Source organism: Chenopodium quinoa, unplaced genomic scaffold (genome assembly GCF_001683475.1).
Source record: "Chenopodium quinoa cultivar QQ74 unplaced genomic scaffold, ASM168347v1, whole genome shotgun sequence".
NCBI classification, from domain to species: Eukaryota; Viridiplantae; Streptophyta; class Magnoliopsida; order Caryophyllales; family Amaranthaceae; genus Chenopodium; species Chenopodium quinoa.
The window spans coordinates 669,920-697,102 of NW_018742564.1; the positions used below are offsets into that span (position 1 = coordinate 669,920).

Here is a 27,183-nt window from a genome sequence, read left to right on the forward strand (position 1 = left end):
TACATTCACCACTTAAGTGAGAATAAGCGTACAAGGACAGTCCCAACCGGGGACTATTCAAGGCATACTCCTAATGTGTATGCCTTGAACGGGTATCTAGGCATATGATTATGCAAATGATTTATATATATATATATATATATATATATATATATATATATATATATATATAAACTAACTTACATTACATTAAACTAACAAATATATCATAATTTATCTAAAGAAAACTAACATATCATAATATCATAATATTCAAATAAACCAATCAAACAAAACCAACCTACACTAAAATATCATTATATTAAACCAAAATAAGATACATTATATAAATTAAACTAAACTAAGCTACATTATATTAAACTAAAGTAATGTAACATACATCATATTAAACTAAACCAAACCAACCTACATTATAATAAATTAAACAAAACTAAACAACATTATATTAAAATAAAGTAAGCTAATATACATCATATTAAGCTAAACTAAACTAAACCAACATACATTATTATATTAAACTAAACCAAACTAAACTAACCTATTATAATACAACTAAACTAAACTAACATATTACCCTAAACTATACCAAACTAAAGTAACGTGTTATAATAAAGTAATTAAAAACTATACTTAAATTAACTAAACTAATCTAACATATTATAACACAAACACATTCATTTCAAATATAAATATAACAAATTGTAAATACAATAACTAAAAACAATAATAAACTAACATATATCTACACACCATTAGGATTTAACATGCCAAGTATAAACTAAATTTATAAATTTAGCTTTAAAATAATGTCTAACCTGTAGATCTGAGTTTGTAATTTCCAAATAAACAATTCAATACACAAAACCTACAAATATTCAAATTTCAAACAAAAAATTAACACCAAACAAAAGCATAAACTACATTTATGATTTAAGCTTTTAAGTTTATGCTTGCATTTTGTATAAAAAATAATAATAACATATGTGTACTTAACTTAAAAAAAAAACAAAAAAAAAAAAAAAAATTAAACAGAGAAAGCAAACGGAAACTACCTGCTGGCGGCGGCGGCAAGGCGTGGTGGTTGCAGACCCGCCGGCGAGTTATGCCCTAGGTGAAAACTCCCGTACACCCTAGGTGAAAGGTGGTGGTTAAGGTTTTCAGGAAAAAATAAAATAAAATAAAAAATAAAAATTGAAAGACACTTACCGGCGGCGGTGCAACAGCGGAGGAGGGCGTGGTGGCGGCGGCGGCTGGGGGGCGTGCCCCTTTCTCTCTCTTCCTCTTTCTTCTTCTCCCTTTCTCTCTCTTCCTCTTCCTCCTTCTCCCTTTCTCTCTCTTCCTCTTCCTCTCTCTTCCTATGTCTGGGGTGCCCCTTTCTCTCTCTTCCTCTTTCTCCTTATCCCTTTCTCTCTCTTCCTCTTCCTCTTCCTGTGAATCGCCTTCTCTCTCTTCCTCTCGTTTTTTTTCTTCTCTGTTCTGTACAGATTCAGAAATGTGTTTTTTTTAATTTTCCTCTCTTTCCAACGGAAAGTAATCCCTCGGAAATCACAGGTTCTGACGGATTTTTCCGGCGGAACGTGTGATTTCCGAGGGAATAATTTCTGTCGGAACAATCTCTGAGGGAATATTCCGTCGTAACTGACAAATTCCGAGGGATCTAAAATCCGTCGGAAATTTTTCGAGGGAAAATTCCGTCGGTAAGGCATTTTTCCGACGGATTATTCCTACAAAGTCAATTTCCCTCGGAAATTTTGAATTTTACGAGGGAATCAAATTATGTCGGAAGCATTCCCTCGAAAATAAGCCTATTTCTAGTAGTGTTTGTTATCTACGTGATGATTACCAGCGGGTCATCATGGGGGTATGCCACCCCCTGGCAGTCTTCGACTGTGAACGTAATGTTCTGCACCGGACACTGTGGACCTCGGATAGAGGCGTGGTAGACTTGATGGGTCAAACCCCTCAAGTGGCACTTTCGAGCATTATGCGAGCTCGTCCCCTCGGAGATGACAAGGATGTCAGGATTCTCCTTATCATGCGTCTTGTCCCTCTTCCGGCTAAAATCCAGCTATTGCCGAGAGTCTTGCTCAGCTTTCTTCTCTTCACAGCGGTTCGCGAGATATTTTTCAGATACCCCTTTCGGACCATATCCTCGATCTGATCTCTTAGCTGGATATAGTCCTCAGTGTGATGTCCAGGAGACTCATGGAACTCACACCATCGGTCTTTATTTTTGTTTTGATGCCACGATGGAAGTGGCCTCGGCTTTTTCCACTTCTCTTCATTCTTCGTTATGCTATAGATTTTAGCATGCGGAAGAGCAAGAGGAGCGTATGATTCGTATTTCCCTACGAATGGGGTTTTTTCTTTCTTCGACTCAGCTGTTGAGGATGATTCTAAGGCTTTTGCCTTCCATTTCCTCTGGCTCTAGCCTTTGGTTGTCCTTTTGCCTTACCAGTCCTAGTTTGAGATTGGGAACTTGGTCTTGTTCCATTATTCCTCAGCTCGGATGTATTTAATCGAAGGGTCGAGGGCTTCCTCCAAGGTCTGCGGGGTGTGCATGACCATGAAGTTAAGGAATTGGCCAGTTTGCAGTCCGTTTCGCAGCATGAAAACGGCTAGCTTTTGGGCTAATACGCTCGTGGACGTTTCGGCGAGCAGGCTCTAGCCGCGTGGAAGCGGTATTGCTGCTTTTGAAGCTTCGGGCTTCGGACTCCTCGAAGAACTGGGGGTTTCTTTTCCTTTCCCGTTCAGTTCTCCAGGTGTCCTCCTCCCAATCTTCTTCGAGTTCCCTGTGGGATAGAACACATTCTCCCTCTCCTTCATCGATTCTCCTTCTCAGGATTCTCGGCTATTCATAAGTGCCAGTGTGCATCGAAGGAGCAGGAGGTGGGAGCTGCTCGGTTGCTTTGAGCCTTCATGAAGTCCGTGAAGGTAGCGAGGGCCCTTGCCATTACCTCCGTAGAGGGACCCTTTTGAGGTGTTCCCCTTGGACGGGACTGGGAATGGCGGCTAGGAGTTGGACCCCTAGCGATTGACTGGCTCGGCCGACGCGAACTTGACGGCTGAACTGTGTTGTGAGGTGATCTGTCCGAGGCAGCATTCCCTGACGAGGTAGCTTCGGAAGATGATGAAGAAAGTGGACCCTTCTTTGAGGGTGAAGATGGAATTGGGCCTTTCTTCGAGGAAGAAGGGCCATTCTTTTTGGTGCTCTTTCCGCTCTTAGTCATGTTACTAAGATGATGGATTTTTGGCTTGTTTTTGAATGTCAATCCCACAGACGGCGCCAAATTGTTTCGGGTGAAAACAATGGGTCTTTCGTCTGGACCTTTCTTGTGGGGCTGAAGACTGGACTCGGCCCAAGTGATGACTGGGACGAGGGTTTCCTACACAGCAAACACACGTAAACTGGCCTCAGGGGTTGTGCCGAGGAAGGCCCCTCCGATGTCGAAGTCAGTACAATGTTTCTAGAGAGAGAAGGCTATGCAAGAGAATTAATTCCTTGAGGCTTGAAGTGAATGAATGTAAAAAGAGGGAAGTCAAGGCTTTTATACCTTGCTCAAATAGATAGATTAGGCCTTGAAGTCAAATGGGCTTGCCATGTTAACTGATCCTTTTACTGACTTGGCATGCTTTAGGAGAGTTAAACCTTCTTTGGTATTTGTAATTGAATCATTTGTGGACTAGCCTAATTAGGGTAAATTGGACCCAAACACCTTGATTTTCTTTTGTGTTATTTGTTATTTCAATCTCATCATCTATTATACAAGTACGTAACTAGCTATATGCTTGCTCAAATTCCTTCTACCATTATCTCACCGCTAAACCACCAAATAAACTCCTCTTCACCCAGCAACCTTTACCATCATCATGAGTTACAACATAACACCCCTTCCTCCGTCCATTTGGATGTCTGGATGGCATTACTATTTTTTTTTTAAAGAAGTACAAAAGGACACTAAATTTCATTAATTTAAGTCATACGACATCTACAATTGATAAATAACGATAATGAAAACAAATTTAACAAAATCAAATAAGAATTAATCATAGAAGTGCTAAGAATCCAAATACATAGATATAACAATTCGACATATTTTCGATTCATTGTCTCATACAACTTTTTGAGTGGACCCGTTGACGCTTTAATATTTTGTGAGGAAGAAATTTCCTGTGATGATTTTGTAACCCGAATTCGAGCAACAATCAATCGTAGCCTCGTAAAACTTGAGACCCTATCAAACGTAAATAACACCTTGTCTTTCGAATGAGTTCGAAAAACCTTTTCTTTCGAAGGAGATCGAAAACCTTGTCTTTCGAAGGAGATAAACCCTTTCTTTCGAGGGATACATTATTATAAATTAAGAATTAAAAAAACTTAAAAGAAACAACGATTGGGGCTTTCCACCGGTGAAATCTGATGGAAGCCCTTTTAAAATTTACAATGGAGGCTAAAGTTTAGAAGAGAGTAGAGAAAGAAAGGAGGCTAGTTTGGATGGCATTATTAATTGATCTTGTATGGAGTACATACTTGTATATATAACACCCTTTTATATCATGCTTAAAGTTACATGATACTTAGGGGGCATGGGGATATTATTTTCTTCTTCCTCTTCTCAAAGGGAATGATATCAATGTGTATTATCAACATTTGAATGCGTGTAGTTCTCACATTTTTTTTTTCTGAGTCGATCATGATGATTTTTTGTTTGTTCTATCTGATTTAATTTTGTGGTAAAATGATGTTCAATTTTTGTTCAATTCTACTTGTTATTCTTATTGTCATAACTCCTATATCATACATGAGTCATGAAACATCAATAATTACATAGTATACGAACATTGATATATATACACATCTTCTACTTCCTCCTAACAGCACACCACATTGAGACATAATTTAAAGAAGAAACGGCGGAAGTATGATATACATGTATACAAAGGGCATGCATATAGTAACACTATTGAATTGCAAAATAATTAGAGGAAGAAGAGGAAAACGCCATATTGGCCGGTGCAAGCTTAGTTATATGGAGCTGTTAGGGTGAATATAAATCAATCAAATGGTCCCATATATATATTCCCTGTTGCAGGTGAATAGTTTGATTTTGTAATCTGACTAATTAAGTTATATATTGTTGATTTCTTGTTTAAACTCGGGTTGACTTTTTGCTGAATTGCATGATTCCAATTTTTTACGTTGAAGTTTTGAAATGTTTAAATTGCATGATTATGATTCTTTTAATTAAAATCCTTGTTTTAATAGGTATTATATTGTAGGTCATTATCATGGCCAAGAAAAACCATGTTTGTTTAAAAAAAAGTCATCGTCTATAATTATCCGTGGTACCTTTTGATTTATAAATTTGATGATGATTAACCTAATACTTGGACCTTATGTATTTTATTAGACCTAAGTCAAATTGTTTGGCTTGTTTCATAAGGTATTGTGTCTTGTATAGTTCTAGAGGAGTTTGTTGTGGAATGAGAGGGAATCCTAGGGAGGTAAAGAAAATTGGCTTGAACTAGTATGTATGTAGTATTGATTTTGACTCTTTTGGGTATGTTGACAAGCCTAGCTCTCCCATATTCTTTGGCGAAATTTAATTTGCTATGAAATAATTTCTCTCGAATTTGATTTGCTAAAGGACTAATTCAACCAAAAGGTTAAACTGATGGTTGAAGCACAAGATCGATTTATATACTCTATCACGCCCCCCTCACATGAGAGCCCATTGGGCTTGAAATGTGGATGCAGCTTGGGTTTCCTTATACCTAGCGCGATATATTCCACTTGAAAGGAAAGGTGGATGAGATTTGAACCCATGATCTTCTTGTCACGTTGGCTCTTGATACCATGTTAAAAGATCAATTCAGCCAAAAGCTTAAGCTGATAATCGCCTAGGATTGATTTATATACTCTATCAAATTTAAATAAATTTAAGTAGAGTAAGTTCAAATAAGTGAATATAATGCACCCTAATTATATACAAATAGAATCCATTTTTAAGGGAATGTTATAATTGTACCATAGTCAGCATCAATCCCTTTGAGTCTTAATTCACTCATTTACTAGCTAGAATTGAAAAATGTGACTACTGAAGTTTCTAATAATAAGTGTAAATTCTTACATACACCATTGTATATCTAGCTAGAAATAGGCATACCAAGGCAAAGTTTATATTTTTCTTATTCAATAAAAATGAGCTATAATTTTCTTCAAAATTGTAGTTGGGAAGGTATATTTGTGTATAATAGAATATATATAGATGTTTCGCTTCTACTAGCTAAGTATATATTGTACGTGAATTCTAACTATAACTTTCTCTAGCTAGTATATATGTGTGTGTGCATATATATATGTACTATTTGTAATGATGTTGCACAGTTTTTTCAATAGATTTGAAAATTGGGAAAATAAATTCATATAAGTTCATTAGTTTAACGATTACTTACTTTTAAATAAAAAATTATAACAAATTCTCATACTACCTTGGTCTCTTTTTACTTTCATTATTTTCCTTTTTAAGGTGTCTCAATATATCTCTCCTTTTACAAAAATTTAATTTTATATATATATATATATATATATATATATATATATATATATATATATATATATATATATATATATATATAAGCTAGCTAAGAAGTATAATATATATTAAGGAGCCAAGATATTTATAAAGAGATTAGGTCATCATAAATGACTGCTTGAGGAAATATGGACTGTACTTGGTGTTTTTATTCAGCTTATACAGCATCTATGTCAACTTCCGTGATGAAAGATGATCTTTTTGACTTAATTAATATGATCTTATCACCATCAAATTAAGTCAATGGTATTAAACTTAATTAATATCGTGATAAATTATCACTAGATTAGGGATATAATAGCTTATCACCAACGGATAAAAGGGGTTTTAAGTTAATTTTTGTATATATGTCAACAAATTAAATTTTGAACTCTTTTGACAAATGCTCTTTCAGTAGTAAGCTAAGGTCAATGATAAGATTATGATATACAAATTGAAGTTTACGTTGTGTTTTATTTGAAATTTAAAATTTAACATGAAATCAGCATGATAAGGGTCAAAATTTTTGATATCTCAAATCGTTTATATAATAGGTTCTATCACCTCTATAGTTCTATTCTACACCATGTATGTACTACCTCTGTTTCATACTCATACAATCAAAGTAAGAAATCTTTGACCATATATAAGAAAAAATATTGTTATGTAAAATTTTGTTATATTTGTCTAAATTTTTTAAAATTAATTTTTACTTATACAAAATTAAAGATTTTAACTGTCAAAATTGTGCATGTGAGATAATATAATATAGAGAAGAAATGTAATATATATTATGAAATGAAAGTAGTATATGTATATATGTTAGCGTAAGATAAAATTAGTCATCGGTATGGTGTATAAGCCTTGTTCAGATCAACAACAATTTTCTTTGAAATTTCTAATTTTGTGTGTCACGTAAAATTCTTTTTGCAACACGATGTATTATTCTATGCATCATGCAAGTACATATATGCATTATTGTAATTTCGTTGATCAATGTACTAACATATTTACATTGTTGAATTGAACAAGGCTTCTACACCAATTGACTGTTTTTATTATGACTTTATGCGAACAAGTGAATTGTTATATGTAATTATGTATGTATGTCTACTTTGTAGAGTTCATCTATCTATAATTTATGTACACTCATATTTTGCTGTTTTGAATAATATTAACCCATTCTTCAATATAAGTGGAGGAAGATGTACATGTTCTCATTAGAAGTCATAATTCACAAGCATAGTCGTCATGACATTTTTACCATCTCTTATCGCACTAGAACAAACAACATAACTTTGTTCTAACAATAAATGTATGAATAGTAACGTAGGCATATGCATTACAAGTACAAATTCTAGACCCGTTCTCTTTGCTTTATCTTTCTTGAAAATATGTGTGTTTCGACTTCACTGTCTAAGAAACATTCCCGAGCTAATTAAGATTGTCCAAGGTAACTCATCACCCTAGCTTGTTTCATAATCCCTGAAGCTCAAATCCCAAAACTCCCTTAAATGTATAAGGTATCCCAAGCCTAGCTCCTATATGGCTATTTTTTCAACATAATATATATACATTGGACTATACTAATAAAACTATTCAAATTAATACTATAATTTCAAGCTTATCTTGTTATCAAGACAACCTCTACCAGCTGCCTCCTAAATTAATTTAATAAAAATAAAGAAGAACCTAATAAGTTTGGTCTTTGATGATGATGTAATTAGAAGCCTCAATAACATAGATTCTAGGAATTAGAAAAAAGACAAACAGATGCATGTTTAATTCTTCCTAAAGATCCGAGTCAATTTGAAGATTAATAAAACAAAACCAAAACATAATAAAATGTTAATTTGTGGGAGTGAGTGCTTTTGAAAATTTGTTAGCTTCTATTTTGTATATTTTCATGTAGGGATATGTTCTTGACCTTAAGTAATTAATATAGTAGTAATAATTAATTAGCCAAGAAACATTAGTCCAAATTAGTGTATTAAATTAATTTAAATTAAGGTCAATGAGTGGTGCAAATAAGTTTGAAAATTTTGGGGTTTTTCCTTTGTTATTTTCTGCTAGAACTAAAATATTCACTAGCTTTTTTCGGAATTTTTTTTTTTTTTTTTTTAGTAAAGTAGGATTATACAACTTGGCATTCAATTTATTTATTTAGTTTTTCATATCTTTCTCCCTTTTATTTGGCCATATTAATGGGGCTAATTAAAATAATTGGACAATAATGACACTTCGTAAGAAAATGAAGAACAACATAAGCTAAATTTCATCACTAGCTCAAAAGAAAAGAACATTATTGTAGGGTATGCTTGTTTTTTTATTAAGGGAATTTCACAAAATTTATCCCTTCATTCCTTCCTCAGATAAACAATTTTTTTTTCTTTCTTTTACAACCAGATAAACATGTTGCCTACCTAAAAAATACAGATCTTTTAATTTTGTATCATAGAGAAATATCAACTTATGAAATTTTAACTGAACTGAACTTAAGTTATTTTTAACAAAAATAACTTATTAAAACTAAACTAAATTAAAATTAATTTTACTAAACTTTAATAATTTTTAGTGAATATTATTTGAAAATGGTAAAGAAAACAAGGCCTAATGAGTAAAACAAATTTTCAGAGGGTTAGCAAATCAAATTTCCAACGATATATCTACAATTACTTGTTCTGATTATTTTTAGTTGTTTCATATTCATTTGGCCTGGCAAGTTTATCAATGTGCACCTGACCAAATTAAAGTTTATTTTTGCAAATTAAGAAAAAGCAGGTGAAAGTTGAGATTATTCCGTCCAGAATAAACGAAAGTTGAGATTATCTAAAGTAAATTGACCAAAATTGAGATTATCAAAATATATAATTTTTTCGATGAAAAAAAGGGAAAGTAATATTGTATTAGAACTCGGGCTGTTCATTGGTCCAAGATCGGACCGATTAAGCTGGGACCGAACTTGGACCGAAAGAATCGGACCGGACCACTTTGGACCGATTTAAGAATTTTTTTTAAAAAAAATCTAATTTTTTAATAATTTTATGGAAAAGTCGAAAAAAGTAAAGGAAAAACTAAATTTTAACGTATTGTTTTGCATGTTTAGTACAAAAAAGCTCATAAAATTAAAGTTTTTAAGCTTATTAAGGATAATCTTAACCATTATTTAAGGTTTCACACATAATTTTAAGCAAAAAATCAGTCCGGTCCAAGACCGGTCTTTATAGGGTTTTAGACCGGACCGGACCGAAAAAAATTTCTAGACCCGAAAACCGGACCGATTAATTCGGTCTGGTCCGGTCCGGGGTCGATCCCGTCCATTTTTTAGGTTCGGACCGATTTATGAGCACCCCTAATTAGAACAATGATCGAACAAAGGATCAATCTCGTTGTACAATCTAAGCCCCTAGTTTAGAATCAATGATACTTTTCACGGAGTGATTCTACATTATTACTCCGTATCAAACTGAAATACCCCTTTGTTTTTTTACTATTAATCGTGTTATCAATATCTTAAGCTCTCCCATCAATAATGTAAGAAGTAACTAATTAAAAAATCCTATCATAAACTATCATACCTTTGTAAAATTGTATGATGAAGTTTCCGATCAATGTAAAATAGTATTTAAGTATATATGCGACTTTTAATTCCAGACAAACTGCGTACAACTAATAACAAAAGAGAAAACTAAGATCGAGTATGTAGATAAAGGGAAATGATGAAGCTAGTATTGTTTAATAGAAGAACTGACGAAGTGCACATTTGTATTTCAAAATTTTGTCGAGGGAGCTGAGAAATGTAGTGCACAATTGCGCATATAATTATAATAAGTTTTGATGGAGTATCATTCTATGCTTTTACATGTAAAATCCTACCTATGCTCAAAAAGTTTTTGAAGATAGTTTAATAGTCTTTCTAACTTAGCTAACGGTACTTATGTAGTTACGTTCCTTAAATTTGGATTTACCATGTTACTTTTCGTATGGTTTTGCCAATATATCTTTTACTTGTACTCCATTATATTCATAATAAAAAGAGCTTTTTTATTATTATTTTATAGAATTGAGATGAAATGATTGAGAATTTGGAAGTCTCACACCTTAAATTGATCTCTAATCAATGTATAAGTCTAATACGTAACCATGAAAAATTGTAATGATTTAGAGTAAATAACATGAAAATATCTTACGGGTACTAATTTCATATCATCGTTGTCATAGTAATTAAAAGACATTCTACAAAACACGTACTTTGTGATGCATAAAGAGTATATATATGAGTCAACTATGTTAATGATCGAGAAGTAAATTCTTTATTTTCTTTCCGATCCATTTTTAGAAATAAGTTTCGATATTATCAATTAAAGAGTCTTTTAACATTTTTCAAAGGAAAGGTTAGTCCAAGATACCATCTTTCAACTTTGTACTATGTCGTGATAAATTCACTTATTCAGTAATCCATCTATCTCATTCAATTTAATTTAAACTACTTTTGACTTTGCAAAACGAATTAAGGGGAAAAAGGTGAATGTAAAATAATGATATGCATATAATTGTACGGGCTAGGATTAAAAGCAATATGATGTAACAAAAATTAATTAAAAGTCAACATGTAAGACCAATAAGTTGGTGATTATAGAGAGTTTTATGATTAATAGTATTAATATTGCATATGGCTACAATTTAAGGCTTGCCACATTGGTCAATAAAAATAAGGCATAGGCCATAATGTTATCTTCAACATATCAAATCAATTTCGGCCATAATAAAAATTGATCATTATATAAATTAAAAATTAGACGTAATCAACACATTAAATTAGCTGCAAGTGAACCACATAAATTTGTATGTTCTTGCTGTTTGCATTAATCTTTAATTTCTTCACTTACATCCTTATAACAGTAACAAATTTTCAATTTCGTATAGTAAAAATTACATAAATATGAATGTGCTTTCTACACATACATTTTACGCATGTCAATTTTCAATTCTCTCATGGTATATTGGTATATAGTGATATATACAAAATTTCCATGAATGAATCAATAACTCAATTGAAAAAAAAGAAGATCGAATACCATATATATGACTTGTAATTGTACATGATCGCCTCGTTATACGTTTAACAGATTGAACAAAAACATAACCAATAGAGCTTCGATCCCACAAACACAAGCATATCAAAAATTGCGTCCCAAATTAAGCAATTTTTAATCACTTGGATTGGATTCTTGTAAATGGTTTAATTATACTTTGGAGCTGTTGTGAATATGGATTATTCCTTCTATCCTTTTAATTAAACTCATCCAATGAATGCAAGCATGAATACAGCAGACAGTACAAGGCAGCTACTAATTGATTTCAAAAAAGATTTAGGAACATTTTCAATCTTACTTAACGACAAACTTAATAGGTTACATTTTTCTCTTACTACCTACTAATAAACAACTCAAAAGCTTAAAAAGCCATGCATGCATTTTTATATTATATGATTACTACTATGTAACAAAAAAAACTTATAATACTTAATTTAATTAATTATTGTTATTACTTTTATGATTAATTAAAGGAGTGAGGAGTTGTACGTCATCTTATTTTAGTCTATTATTACGTTAACTAATCCAAATTTCAAAGTTTAATTAATTAATTAATAAATTAATACATACAAACCCTAGAAGAAAAAATAATTATATAGATTATTTTAATGCAATGTTTGAAGATTGAAAAAAAAAAAGAAGTGAAAATAAAGGAGAAGGTGAGATATGCTTAAGACTTTTTATGTTCCTAATAATTAGTCACATTTTTCAACCTATAAAACAAGGTCTTCTCTTCCTCCATTTTTTCATCAACAACAACAACAAGCATCAGCAAAAACCAACAACAACCATTCAAGAGAGAGAAAGTTAGAGAGAGTGAAGAAGAATCAAAGAAGATCGAAAAAGTCGAAAAATTTGAAGAAAGAAAGAAAAAGATGGGAAGAGCTCCATGTTGTGACAAAGCTAATGTGAAGAAAGGTCCATGGTCTCCTGAAGAGGATGTTAAGCTTAAGGCTTACATTGAGAAATATGGCACCGGTGGTAATTGGATCGCGCTTCCTCAAAAGATCGGTATGTATCTATACTTAATCGCGTCTTAATTATCTTTGTTACGACGTATTAATAATAATAATAATAATAATAATAATAACACATTTTAGCTAGGAAAATTATCTCAAAAGTTGGTGTTTTTTGACTTTGGTTCTTGTCATTTATGTATTGAATTGTTCTTTTTTAATTATAGGGCTTAAGAGATGTGGAAAAAGCTGTAGACTAAGGTGGTTGAACTACTTAAGGCCTAATATCAAACATGGTGGTTTTACCGAGGAGGAAGACAACATCATTCTCAGTCTCTACATTAGCATCGGCAGCAGGTAATACTACATACTCCCTTTGTTCCTTAATATTTGTCTCATTTACTTTTTCACGGTCATAAAAAAAATTATTAGTTTGCCCAATTTTTTAAAATATATGAAATCTAATGTCGATTTTTTTTTTAGGTGGTCAATAATAGCAGCACAGCTACCAGGACGAACAGACAACGATATAAAAAATTATTGGAACACTAGGCTTAAGAAGAAGCTCCTTGGAAGGAGAAAGCAACAACAACAACAAAACGGCTCCAGAGACGAGCTGCCCTCGTTAAGCAGCTCGGCCCTGGAGCGACTTCAGCTCCATATGCAACTTCAAAACCAACAAGGAGGGATTCAAAATAACCCTCTTTCTCTCTTCAATAGCCCTGCAATATGGCCTAAGTTACACCCTCTTATTCAAGAAAAACTTATTCAAAATAACCTCCAATCTCTAAACCCTCAAATGATCCAATACCCTAATAATTATAGTAACGTTGATTTCTTACAACAAACTCCAAGTCTTGTACACTTACAAGCCAACAATTACAACAACACCAACGACGACGATGACAATGTTAATAATGGTATGATTAGTAAGGAGCAAGTTGAAGAGTTGGAAAACTCTAGCTTAAATGGGTCTGCATCATCAGGAAGCTCGAATCTTGCTAATAACAATAACGACAACAAAAATAACAAGACTAGCATTGGTAGTTTTGTTGGTATGAATAATACTAGTGTTTCGAAAACTGAGGGATATTCAACAGGTATGCAAAGAGTTTTAAGCTTTCAAGCCGAGCTTAATGAGCTTCTTGGTGGTGATAAGTTGGCCGGTCACGAATTCGACGGGATCAATGGATGGTGGGATGCTTCAAGTGTTGTTCTTCAGCCTGAGAATAGTACAACTATGTTGTACAGCCAAGATTATGCTTGATTATTAATTTTAATAATTTATTAAGTTATTATAATTATTATTATTTTCTTGTAATTAGAGGTTATAGAAAGTGTAAGATTTAGGTATAGGTCTTTGTGAGCTTTGTAATGATTCATGGAAATTGTAGGAGGCCTTGGATAAACAAGTGATCGATGTTGGATCGTCACTTTGATCTTGTATATTGTGAAAGTATTAACTGTAATGAATTTTTAATAAAATTGTTATTTTATAAAGGATTAAACTTTGACAAATGTTTTTGAGTAGTTATGAAGTAATTATTTATTATTATTGCTATTGGTGTAGAAAGACCTGAATGACAGTGTACAAATAATATAGATGAGATTTGATTATGAGTTTTGGATGTTGGGACTGTCAGTCACTAGAATTTTGATTTTATATAAGATAGTTGATATCCACTTACATTAATTACTTCGTATGAAACAAATGGTATTGTTGTTTTTGGATTTTGAATTTTGAGCTGCTTGATCTCAAGGTAAAAATGACTTTTGAATTTTTGATGATTCTAAAAGGTTCAAAATTTCATGAGAACGTTTGATGTAGACTTTATTTTATTTTTCAAACGTTAGGAGCCGCCACACACCCTACTTGAACATGAACAAGCTTAAGGACAAGTTTTTATAAAATGAGTCACAAAACAAAATATTAAATTTAAAGTTTATTTCAATAATAACGTTGAACACTTCCAGATATCCTAAATATAATTTTTCTTATTCTTCTTGTTCAAAGAACATTGGTTTGCAAATCACGCAACTGGACTCGAGGTTTAATTTAGGTTAAAATAAAGGTACAAATTTAATTGCAAGTACTCATGCTCTTGGTCTTTTATCTGTATAATAGATTTTTACTAATATGTTAATGTGTTCGTCATTGAAATTATCTGCATTGACAGTCACACTCATGAATCCATTTAAAATTTATGGTATGATAGCTTATGTCGTATGGCCTGGGTGGGCTAGAGCAGTAGATGGAGCACCAAAGACCAAAGTTGCACTATGTACCCATGTAAATATTGATATATAATTAGGGGTGACAATTCGGGTCAGCAGGTCGGGTTCGGGTCAGATTTTGAGTCGATTTCGAGTTGTGCTTAGAAACTATAAAAAATAGTGTAAAACTAAATATTATTATGAAATATGAAATTTAGGTCAAATCGGGTCGAATTCGGGTTCGGGTCAGATTGGGTACGGGTTTCTCTCAGTAACTTTAGGTCGGGATATCGGGTCGAGTCAGGGATTGCCAGCCCTATATATAATACGTCACACTCATGAGTCCATTCAAGATTAATAATATGTTGAAAGGGCGTGGTTCATACCAAGGGTGTATTTTAGAAGTAATGGTCACACTCACTAATCCAATTAATTGAATCCAAACCCCAACTTCCCTAGCTATATCAAAACCCTTTCTCTTGTTAAAGTGATAAATGTGAATTGGATGATAAGATTGATAACCTTAGTAGGCTATTTTGTAAGAAAAAAATGGTGGTAAACTTATACTTCGTATTAGCCCATATTTTTCTCTCAAAAAAGCCTAATGTCATTATGTTAATAAGGTTACCATCCAATTCTCATTCATCACTTTAAAAATGCTATCATGGAATCCATGCGACCAGATCAATTAAAGCTTGGACAGTTGATAACCTTGAATGAAGCTCATAGCCTACAAATTTTATGACTTCAGTACAACACTGGTAGTAGAAAAGGATTACTATTTTTAGTTGGTGGATGGATCATGGGATGGCTGGTTTGATATGTTGCCAGCAAATTACGAGTAGTGCTTTAGAAAAACGTGCTACAATCCCAAATTGAATTGGCCTATTGATCATCACATGTTTGATTAGTAAGAGGCTACCAACATAGAAAAAGATAGATGGAGAGCGAATTCATTAAGCTAGTAGATTGACTGGATTTCAACAACGTTCTCGTGTTCAAGTAGAATGTATGTGTTTGCGTATGCATCGAATTTTTAAATATAAAAAAAGCATGCTTTCAAAGAGGATTTTCCACCATATACGTGAAGCATTGCAGCCCTCAAATCAGCCATGAGAGAACTAATAACATGTAGCTTAATGTGCAATTGTAATTATAATTATATACAACCAGATATACCCTACGCACAATGAGCGTTGCCATTTGTTCGTAAGACCTTTACCATTAAAACCATGTACCTTTCCGATCTAAAAAAAAGGTCATAGCACTCCTCGTTATCTCAGCCCCATCGCCTCAAGCCATAACCCATTCAAGTATCCAACTACCCATTCAACTACCAATTCAATACTCCACCCAATTACGCAGTTTAATACGGACCACCAGACCAAATCTTTTTCCACCAAAAAATTCTATCTTTTCTAGCTAGCCGTTTCACTCTTCACTCTTCACTTCCACCCAATTCTCCCATTTTCTCTCTCCTCTTTCCGCCATGAAAACACTCTCAATTCTCCTCAAAACCTCACTTTCTCTCTCCTCAACTCCACTCCGCCTCCATTGTCGCTTCATCTCCTCCTTCCCTCTCTCTCACCCAATCTACACAATCTGGGCTGCCAACACCAACCTCGGCAAAACCCTAATTTCCGCAGGAATCGCTTCTTCTGTCCTCGAATCCCAAAACCCATCTCAATTTCACTACATTAAGCCTGTTCAAACTGGGTTTCCCTCCGATTCCGATTCGCGCTTCGTTTTCAATAGGGTTTGTGATCTCTTCCTTCGTCGTCGCGCTGAATTCTCTCTTGTTGCGTCGAATCATCTTGTTAAGGTGTCGGGTGCCGCTGCGAAGGAGGTTAACGGGGATTATGAAGAGAGGGAGGTGGGTGGTGAGATGGGGTTTAGGGAAAAGAGGCTGATTTGTAGGACTTTGTGTGCGTGGAACGAGGCGGTTTCGCCGCATTTGGCGGTGGAGAGAGAAGGTGGGGGTGTGGAGGATGAAGAGGTGTTGGAAATGGTGGAGAAATGCTTGTGGATGGGAGTAGAGGGTGAGGAGAAGAGTGAGTGTTGGAGTTTGATTGAAACTGCTGGTGGTGTTGCTAGTCCTGGACCTTCTGGTACTCTTCAATGTGATCTTTACAGGTACATTAATGTTTATCCTATAGTTTTGATTTTTATGTGATGTTTTGTGCAAGAATTTCCTTTCATGTTAGCTGACCCCCAATCATTTTGGAACTAGGCTTTGATGAGCTAGAATTTTAGGGTAATGTCAAACTATTATGGTTGTTTGATATTGTAGTATTAAATGGTGGTAATGAGAATGAATTTGTAAGAAAAATCAATGTCCATTCCTATGGAAATGCTAGTTTAAGATGAAACGTTTGTCGTTAGCTGTTCGTTCAAGATGATTTATATAGTTTGTTTATGTGATACTGTTATAAAGATGAAGCAGTATTTTTATGCTTATTCATAAACAATAGGCCAAGTTGTTTCAATTGTTAAATGTGCAGCAATCTCTGGTTCCATTTTATATCTTTCACTCTCTCTCCTTGAAGTTTAGATGAAGGAATAACTGAGGAGTTTCTTATATCTTGTGAATCTGATCATTTTTGTCAATTAGCTTCTCTATTGATTTAGCATTTTTGCTTATCTGCAGGCCTTTTCGTACACCTGCTGTTCTTGTCGGAGATGGAAGGCTAGGTGGTATTTCTGGGACAATTTCTGCATATGAAACTTTAAAGCTTCGAGGCTATGACGTGGTAGCTGTAGTACTTGAAAATCATGGCCTTGCAAATGATGGCTCCTTGCTGTCTTATTTACAGAACAGGTAATATGTGAGGACACTTTATTTATATCTTAGTTAATCTACTGCAAACTGAACCACTTTTTGGCCATCGGTATAGCTATTGTGTGGATTTTTGACGAGCCTGTAGGGTCTCTCTCTATTTTAAGTCTTTTTTCTCATGGATGCACAATGGAAGAGGGAGGAGAGTGCTTATTTTTTTTTCAATATCTTTGAATTACTCCTTTTTATATCATATGATTTCTAGATATGTTAATTTCATTTCTAGACATAATAATTAAGGATTTCGTTTTAATGCATATCTAATTGATGCTCGGGAAGGTTAATAAGTCTTTGACTTGTGTTGACGTATTCATGCTTTCTTCCATAACTGTTGAGCTAGTTCTCTGTTAATGGTGTGAATTTATCTTAGCTTGCCAGTTCTTGTATTGCCACCTGTTCCACAAGATCTATCAGATGACCTGATGGAATGGTTTGATGAATCCCATGATGTATTTGCTTCCCTGAAGCAAATAATGCTGTCAGCATTTTCTGAGAGAGTAAAGCGATTGCATGACTTGCGAAAGATGGCAGGAGACATCCTATGGTGGCCATTTACGCAGCATCAGTTTGTACCTAAAGAAAAAGTCACTGTAATAGATTCCCGTTGTGGTGAAAACTTTGCAGTTCACAAGGTGGATATATGTTTATCTTGTTTATGGTCCTTAAGCTATAAATCCCAACTCTTTAATATTCACCAACGACTCAACAAGTAGTTAAAGTGGGCTATATTGATATGTATAGTCTCCGATTTATATTAACGTTAACTCATCTTAATATAAATTATTGGCAACTCATTCCCCTTTTGACATGTGGTTGGCGTAGGTGCTGTTAGTTTTTTTCCTACTTCAAGTAACATTTTCATCTTTTGTAATTTCAGGCTGACAATGGCAATGTCATGACTCAACAGTTTGATGCTTGTGCTAGTTGGTGGACTCAAGGACCTAGTGCCGCCTTACAGGTTATAGTTTTCTGCTCTTTGATTAAGCAATTTTTTTCTTCTGTTTTTTTCCATTTGAGAGTAAAGACTGATTAGTGATTATTACTTGTAAATATTGCTTTATGACTTAATTCTTTAATAGCTATACTCTTCCTTGTTCTTTGTATGTTTTTTTTTTTTTTAAAATTTATTTTTTATTTTTTTCTTTTTTGGATAAAAGAGTAAATACATGTAGCAACCTGGGAGACTGGATGCCTTTGAAGCAGGATAGGAGTATCTTTTATAAAATAGTACAGTTATGCTGAATTTACTATTTGAGTCTTGGTACATATTTGTATATAACTAACTGTTAAATATCTGTATGGAACTCAGGCAAACCGCTCAATACAAAAGTTAGGCTTGTCATGATATTGTCTTCTAAAACACATCATCAAACTAACTTCTTTTCCTTTTCCAAACACCCATGAAGAAATTACCTTGTGTGATTTGTGGCCACTTCTGAATATCATCAGTGTTGATCCTTCCAGATCATGCTTCAAGGAAATCCTATTACCTCAAGGCACTTTTGATTTCTAACTAAACTAGACTGGAGCAGATTTTGTTTAAAGTTGAAATAAGCACAGCTTTAAACCGTGTACTGGAAGGATCCTGAATATATTAGTACTATAATACCTATATAGAAGCACTACCAAAATTTGAGTAATGAGGGGTTTTTTTTTACTTATTAGAGTCATCCTCTCCAACTTGATGTACATATAGAGCATCATGAATGATGCATGATTGGACAAAATGTAAAATCTAGCAATCAATGCCCCCTTTCTCCTTATTTTCTGGTTATTTTATTTTATTGATTTCCTGAATCTTAAATTTTTTGTCCCCAATATTTTGGTAACAAGTTAAAAAATATAGTTACATCTCTGAAATGTACTTCCAATAAAAGCATAAGTAGCTAAATTTCAAGAGATTATGATTGAAATGAAATGTCATATTTTAGGCACCCTTGAATGGAAGACAACTAGAAGTTGGACTGCTGGAGTATAAGTTGGTGTATGTCAAGTATAAATGTAGTCAATGTGCAAACTAAAAATAAATTTAAGATGCATGATATGATGTAGTACCTTTTTTTTTGTTGTTGTTTTTATGGAAGTTCTTTAATGTTGTTTATTAATCTAGGTTGTTTTAGATTGAATTGGCTAGAGATATGGGTTACGCTGCTGCAAGATATGGGCATGTGATGTTTCCTGAGAATGTTTATGAACCAGCGTTGGAATGTGCAGAGCTTTTGCTGGAAGGAGTTGGAAAAGGTGATCCTGGTTTATATATATAATTTTGCATGGCAATGCCAATGTGTCCTCAGTGTGATTCATTTTTTCCACAGCTAGCTTTACTCTTCTGCTGTTTGTTCCTGTTCAAATATATGTGTTTACTTAAAAAGATTCCACACCGAGCTGAGATGCCATGTGTCTTATTCTGTTCATGTCAGTTTTACCAGTTACTTTATCTGAATTAGCTCTTTACAGGTTGGGCCTCTCGGACGTTCTTTTCAGATAATGGATCAACAGCAACTGAAGTTGCCCTTAAGATGGCATTTCGCAAATTCTTGCATGATAATGAAGCAGTTGTGGATATTTCTGACCAGAATTCTGAGAAATCCATAGAGTTTAGGGTGGGTTCTATTTCGTTTGTTTCTTATCAACTTAAAGATGTTTGCTTATTGTTGATTGAAATTTGTTTATGTTTATTCTGCTCTTCAATTACATCCAAGTGGAAAAGTTTACTAAAGAGAAAACTGAGGAGACACTGAGGTGAAACTGAAGGGTGGAAGAGGATAGTTTTTTTTAACATGCCTTTGTATTTTTCAACAAACATCTGTCAGTTCTACTTATTGTATGTCTAGATCAGTAAAAGTTGCAGTCATCCGACGGTAATTTGTTTTAGCCATATTATGAAGCATGTTTTTAAGTAGTTCCTGAATGGATCAAATAAACAAAGGATTCTTTTTCAGTGGAGCTCATGATCATACATTTTTGTTTTATACTCCATATTCAAGAAGAAAATGCTATACCATTATATTCTATATTTTTTCTTTAGGTACATGTGCTCAACTCCAACATGAATATTTATGAATTATTTTAAATTGTTGATAAATAGTTTCTCGAAGTTTGACCTTTAGCTTTTCTTTCTTTTGTTTTGGTGATTAAATCAGTGGTTATTTATTTTTGCTCTTTCCAATTTATGTGAAGCAGGTATTGGCTCTTAATGGATCATATCATGGTGATACTCTGGGTGCAATGGAAGCACAGGCACCATCATCCTTCACAGGCTTTCTCCAGCAACCATGGTATGCTGAATGGAATTAAGAATTTAAGAGTACATCTAGTTGCATGTATTTTATTTGGTTCTTTTCTATGTAAATAATTGTTTCCAATTTCTGATTATTCCTGATTCCTTCTATATATTTGTGTTTGTGCTTTTCCTGCATTATATTCCTGGTAAAAATCAATCTTTTGTGGCTTATATGTCCTCTTTTAAAAAGACGTTTCTGTCTGTTCAGCTTGCTTGTAACTTGTCACACGCTCACAGCCTCACAGTTTACAGGAAGTCAATAAAATTTCACATGTCCCACTTTTTTAAGAGGGGCCAAGCAGTCCATTTATCAATTTGAAATCTTAATTTAATTAATCAAGCAGTCCATACATCACGAGCATCTTGGGCGATTTGGGTAACATTGCTTAGGATATTGTATGCAGCCATTCTATGTGAAAAAGCTGTTACTGCAACTCGAAAATCCGGCCTCGCAAAGAGTTGACCAAAATTGGTGAAAGGGCGTAAGGTTTGGCCTGGCCGTCTGGGTCTCTTTATTTTCTGTCTTTCAATATTTTTCTGGATACTTAAGGTAACTTGAGCAGAACAGGCTTTTCTAATATATAGGTAAGAGCCTAAAAGAGATATACGTAGTGGAAGAGAGCTCTAGGAAATCAAACTTCATCAAAAAAGGAAATTTAATTAAAATTGTTGAAGGGTGGTCTTGACCTGGGTCTTTCTATCTGCCATCTTAAATTTTGTCTTTCTGAGAAAAGTACATTCGACCGCCGCTGGTAACCCTATGTCCATTTATAAATTAGTTAAACAAGCTATGTGCTCTTGCTCTCGAACACTTTTTTATATTTTGACTGTCATTATATTGAGAATTTCCCCCCAGCAAGGGATTGTGCTACAACCCTGCAAATTGTCTACTCCTAACCAATCTGTTGTCTATAAAACACGAAAGTGTTAATTTGGTGGATGCTGAATGCCTTCAGTCATGTTAGCCTCCCCACCTTCTTCGGTAAATGTATAGTTGCTTTTTTTTATTAGTGCTAGAAGCTTGTGAGGCCAAGGGGTTAAATCCCAACTAGGGCTCATGTAGAATTGCTAACAAACTGCATTAGAGCTTTCCCCAGTGCCAGCTTCCCAAAAGGGTCCCCCCCTCTCCTGCTCCAATGCCAGCTGTTATTTAGTAATGTAATTGTTGTTTGGTTTCTGTAGGTACATAGGCAGAGGCCTTTTTGTGGATCCACCAACTTTGTACATGCAATGTGGAAAATGGAATATTCAGTTACCTGATGAACTTTCAGAAGGACATCAGCAGGATGATTTGAGTAAGTTTAGGGCATTTCTGGTTTATTTTCTCTTATTGCTTTATATTGGTATCTTACACACAACAATTTGTGCAGTTTTTGAATCACGGGATGAACTTTTCTCAAAGAGCAGGGATACATCTGATGTTTCTAAAAGTTATGCATCTTATCTATCAAAGCAATTATCAACATTCTCTAGCAGTGAACAGAACAAATGGATAGCAGCTCTAATAATTGAACCAGGCAAGATTATACTGGACTACATATTTTATTTTTAGTAGTTTATCTTTGCTGTATTTTAACTGTGCCTTCTTATTTTGTTTTTCCTCTAAGCTGCTGCTGTTTTTCTAAAGGCTTGTGTGATGACATCTAGTTTGTACAACTTAGCTTGATTATATGACTTAATACACTTTAATTTTGAACTGCCCTAGCCCCTAGGTGGTGCATTGGAGAAAAAAAATATTTATACTATGTTTGGATATGGAAATCAAAAGTGAAGCGAAAGGGAGGGGAAGGAAAAAGAGGAAGAGAAAGGGAGGGACAGAGTGACCTTCCATTTTCCTTCCAAATCTCTCCAACAATGGAGGGATTTGGTTTATTATTAAATGGGGAAGGAAATTGGATCCCTCCATTTCCTTTCCCTTCCCTTTCCCTATGTCTGATCCAATTAAGGGAAATTGTATCCCTCACTTTCCCTTTCCTCCCTTTACCTCCAAATATTCCTATCCAAACATAGTGTAAATGGCCACTTTTTTATATTAACTGGCTCTAGATTTTTCGAATGATCGACACTTGATTGCTTGGTGCTAGTAAAGTTTAACTTGAATTCCTCTACTTTCTTATATTGTGCCTAATGTGTGCTTTAAAACTTCATATGGCCACAATGCTATTGTGCTGTTTTCTTTCTTCTGTGATGAAATAACATTAGAAACTTGAGTAAAAATGCAACTAAAAAGATTATCGGGAACACTTGTCACCGAAAGACACCATCAATATTTTGTCCTGTGCTTCTTAAAATCATTAAAGCTGCTGGCCACTTAATGCCATTTAAGTCAAGAAACAGCCTCTATAATTGTAGGGACATCTCTCACCTCTTACCTGCACTGCCTTGATTTTAGCTTGAGGCTAGAGTGGCATGAGTATTGTACCTGATGTCAAACACTTCAGGATGGAATTGATGATGGGTAGACTAGTACATATTAAGTTAAGAAATGAAAATACCTGACCAATAATGCCTGTTAAAGTATTATAATTAAGTTGAGAGTATACGGTGGAAGGATGGATAGTAATCACCTTGTGGCTTTGCGTTTAGTTTAACACTTTAACTTCAAGGAGGGTAGGGTACTGGGGTTGCCCAAGATAAATTGTCAGTTTATAATCGTGATTGATTTAGCGAGTAACTTCAATTGGTGGGTAATTCATGATCTTTCTAACACTTTGACTCCAAAGAAATACTAAATATTTGAACCAGCACTTGGAATCAGGTAATAATTTCAAAATTATGACCCTAATACATTGAATTACTTTGGTGCATATTATATTTATGTTCTGGACACATAAGGAGTTGGAAGATTCCTTAAGCTCTAGTTGTTGATAGCCTCTAAGATTATTAGGAAAAGGATCTTAAATAGTTATTCAGGTTGTATTTAAGAGTCCTGCTTCTAAATCTAGCTTGTGCTTCCAAGAAGAGAATGTCAAAGGGATTCTTACTTTCTAAATGGATTTGTTGATGTCTTTACATAAAATCTGTTATGTTGTATAGATATTTCTGTTCCAAAATTTTGCACCCCTGTTTCGGTAAAGAAGCGTAAGCGCATTTGATGATACTTGTCTTCAGGGATTTTATTGGTCTTGTTATGGTTAATCTGATCTTACTCATCCTAGAGCTTCATACTGCTTTTGCCATGCTAAATGAATATCTAATGATGAGGCTATTAACTCTTTTGCAGTTATACATGGTGCTGGAGGTATGTATATGATTGATCCACTTTTTCAACGCATCCTTGTTAGAGAGTGTCAAAAGCGAAAAATTCCAGTCATTTTTGATGAAGTTTTCACAGGGTTTTGGCGCTTGGGAGTAGAGGTTGGCTGGCACTTTATTGCTGCTATTCATCCCCTCCTTTCTTTTAATTATTATCTGAAATATGTTTGACCTGAATTATTTGTGTAGTCTGCAGCAGAGCTACTTCATTGTACACCTGATATAGCCTGCTATGCCAAGCTGCTGACTGGTGGTATTATACCTTTAGCAGTTACATTAGCAACAGAAGCTGTTTTCGATACATTTATGAGCGACTCAAAGGTAAGTTGGCTTAAATATCTGCATGTGAGTATTCTATTATTGTTATATACTTCTTTTTTTTGGACAAAATTTTTAAGTTTTTATGCAAAGGAAATGATGAAGTTCAAAAATGATTACACATGCTATTGATGAGATCATGAGATTGTAGTAACTGTAAAGCTTTTGTAGAGTTCGCCTAATATGAAAGCACAATAACAAAAAATAAAGTATAACAAACGTTTACTTTCCCTCCAATTTTTGATAAAATTACTGGGTGGGGGTACTGGGTATGTCCACAACGATAGAATAGAATTTCCCTATTATTCCCTTGCTGTAATAACTTTCTCCTTTGTTTTCTATGATAATATCTCCTTTGCTTGCAAATTGTCAATATTTAGGGCATACTTTTCAAGTTAATTAAAAATGTGGCCAAACATAAAATCAAAATTTTAAGATTTACTGTACTGATATAAATATCCGAGTCATGTAAACTTACTAGTTTCTTTTCTATTTCTTTTTTGTGGGTGAATTTTGAACCATGATTTTCTGTTTTGATAAATAAATGCTCGCATATCTTTTTTCAGCTGAAAGCGCTTTTGCATGGTCACTCGTATTCTGCGCATGCTATGGGATGTACAGCTGCTGCTAAATCTATTAAGAATTACAAAGATGAAAAGAAAAATCCAAACTTGACACCTGATGGAAGAGCACTCAAAGAGGTGAGCAACTTTTCTTGGATCGGAAGAGTAGCTTTGCAAATTTTAATTTTGTGTTTGTCTGTTCAAGTGTATTTTTAAAATTCTGCCTATGTGAAGCAACCTTGTAAATTAATAAAAATTCAATCATTTATACTAATATACTAGATATATTATATCAAACTTACTTTATTTCCTGCAAAGGTTAACGTCATCAGTGTCTTAAATAAACACTTTGCAAATCCTGAAAAATTTATCAACTTTGTTTAACAAAATAGTATAGTTTGAGTTTCTTGGTTTTAACTCATATAGCTCTTCAAATCAATTATATTCGTATATATTGTTATGCTTAACTCAAGCCAGTATCTTTTTTTTTTTTTTTCTTTCTTACGTGTTTTACATGGACATATGCTTGTTAGATATGGGATGCAGAACTTGTTAACAAGATTTCAATGCATCCACAAATCAAAAGATTGATGGTGCTGGGAACAGTTTTTGCAGTGGAGCTCCAAACTCATGGTTCTAATGCTGGGTAATATCATTGAACTATTTCATTTGATTCTTTTCGTAGTAGTTCATAAATTTTTCATCCTCAAGTATTTCTAATAAGATCAAAACATTCTTGCTTTATAGGTATGCATCGACTATAGCTACATCTATTCTTCAAAAGCTTCGTGAAGATGGCATATACGCGAGGCCGCTGGGGAATGTTATCTATCTAATGTGTGGACCTTACTCTTCTCCTACTACCTGTAGTCAATTGCTTGTGAAATTATACCATAGAATTGATGAGTTTCACAAGAGTAACTCGTCTTCAGGTTTATAAGCTTTCTGATTAATGCATCATTTAGCTGAAAACTTTTGCTAGAGTTATTTTGTAAGAGATAATAGATGGCAGAGATTGTTGCACATCAACTATTTAATGTTCCTGGCGTCGAGCTATTTTTCCGCAGGACCTCCCCTAATCAATTTTACAGTAGTATTTTATCTGAGCTCTTGACTCTTGGTTTATCTACTGTTCAATTACTATGGTTTTCTTGGCTGATTTTACATCTTGGGTAATCATACTTCACAATAGTATGTTGCCTTTATCCCATAGAGTTAATTATAAAATATATTCGAGCAAGAGTACTTGCTTTGAGGATTATTTGATGTAATATTTGCTTTGTATCAAGAAGTCAAGAACTACCAAAGATCTGAGTTATTCAACGGATCAATAAACCTACCAAAAGACGATTTTATGTGAATGTTCCAAGTTTATGTTGCCAATCTTCTTGGTTTGGGTAGTAATGAAAAGTTTTGAACAATTGTTCAACTTTTGATTGGCATTAGATAAAGAGAAATTTTTGCAAAGGATGAATTTGTGCGAGGTCTCAACATTTTTATCTTTTTTGGCTTATTTCTAATAAAATAAGCTAAGATAATTCAAATTTAGTTTAATTTAACAAAATAAATTTAAATATATAAAGACAATTTTGCAAACAATTTCGGATAAAATAAGCTCAAATAAGTTAATCAAATTAAAATAATTTCATCATGTTCATGTATGTAAAGGCCAAATAATTTGAATCAAACAAACGCAAGCAATTATTTTAATTTTGACGTATATAATATGAAGAATTGTCATGTATTGTTCATTCATTATACATTTGTGTATTGTATACAGTTGAAGTATTAGATATCTTGACAATTCATGAATATTATACTGTTTTTGACAATTTTCTTTAGTCCAAATAAATGATTCTTGTAGTTTTTGATGAGTTATGAAATTGATACACAAGTTTTTGCTTAATTCTAATAGTGTTGTCGTCATTTTGAAGTATTAACTCTTTCAAAAACTTTAAAAAGGCTTGATTTCTTGATATCAAACGTATTTGTTTTAAAGATGACAACTTTTGTGTCATCAATGATACCTAGAAAAACAATTAAAAATTTTGTGAGAAACATCATCATTGCCGATTTCAAAACAGATC

The 27,183-nt window shown here is 33.8% G+C and overlaps 2 protein-coding genes across 2 annotated transcripts; both read left to right on the forward strand.

Annotated features, from left to right (window-relative positions):
• Window positions 1-12,298: 12,298 nt before the first annotated feature.
• LOC110720643 (transcription factor MYB36-like) lies at window positions 12,299-14,127 on the forward strand. Its single transcript, XM_021899694.1, has 3 exons — window positions 12,299-12,682; window positions 12,855-12,984; window positions 13,111-14,127. The coding sequence occupies exons 1-3, from the start codon at window positions 12,547-12,549 to the stop codon at window positions 13,892-13,894; spliced, it is 1,050 nt and encodes a 349-aa protein (XP_021755386.1). The 5' UTR covers window positions 12,299-12,546; the 3' UTR covers window positions 13,895-14,127.
• A 1,949-nt stretch (window positions 14,128-16,076) lies between these two features.
• Window positions 16,077-26,221, forward strand: LOC110720644 (bifunctional dethiobiotin synthetase/7,8-diamino-pelargonic acid aminotransferase, mitochondrial-like). Its single transcript, XM_021899695.1, has 14 exons — window positions 16,077-16,974; window positions 17,489-17,659; window positions 18,048-18,309; window positions 18,555-18,635; window positions 19,798-19,918; window positions 20,135-20,280; window positions 20,861-20,955; window positions 22,143-22,255; window positions 22,331-22,477; window positions 24,184-24,317; window positions 24,405-24,536; window positions 25,100-25,234; window positions 25,630-25,742; window positions 25,844-26,221. Exons 1-14 carry the CDS (start codon window positions 16,331-16,333, stop codon window positions 26,034-26,036), a joined length of 2,487 nt encoding a protein of 828 aa, XP_021755387.1. The 5' UTR covers window positions 16,077-16,330; the 3' UTR covers window positions 26,037-26,221.
• Window positions 26,222-27,183: the final 962 nt, after the last annotated feature.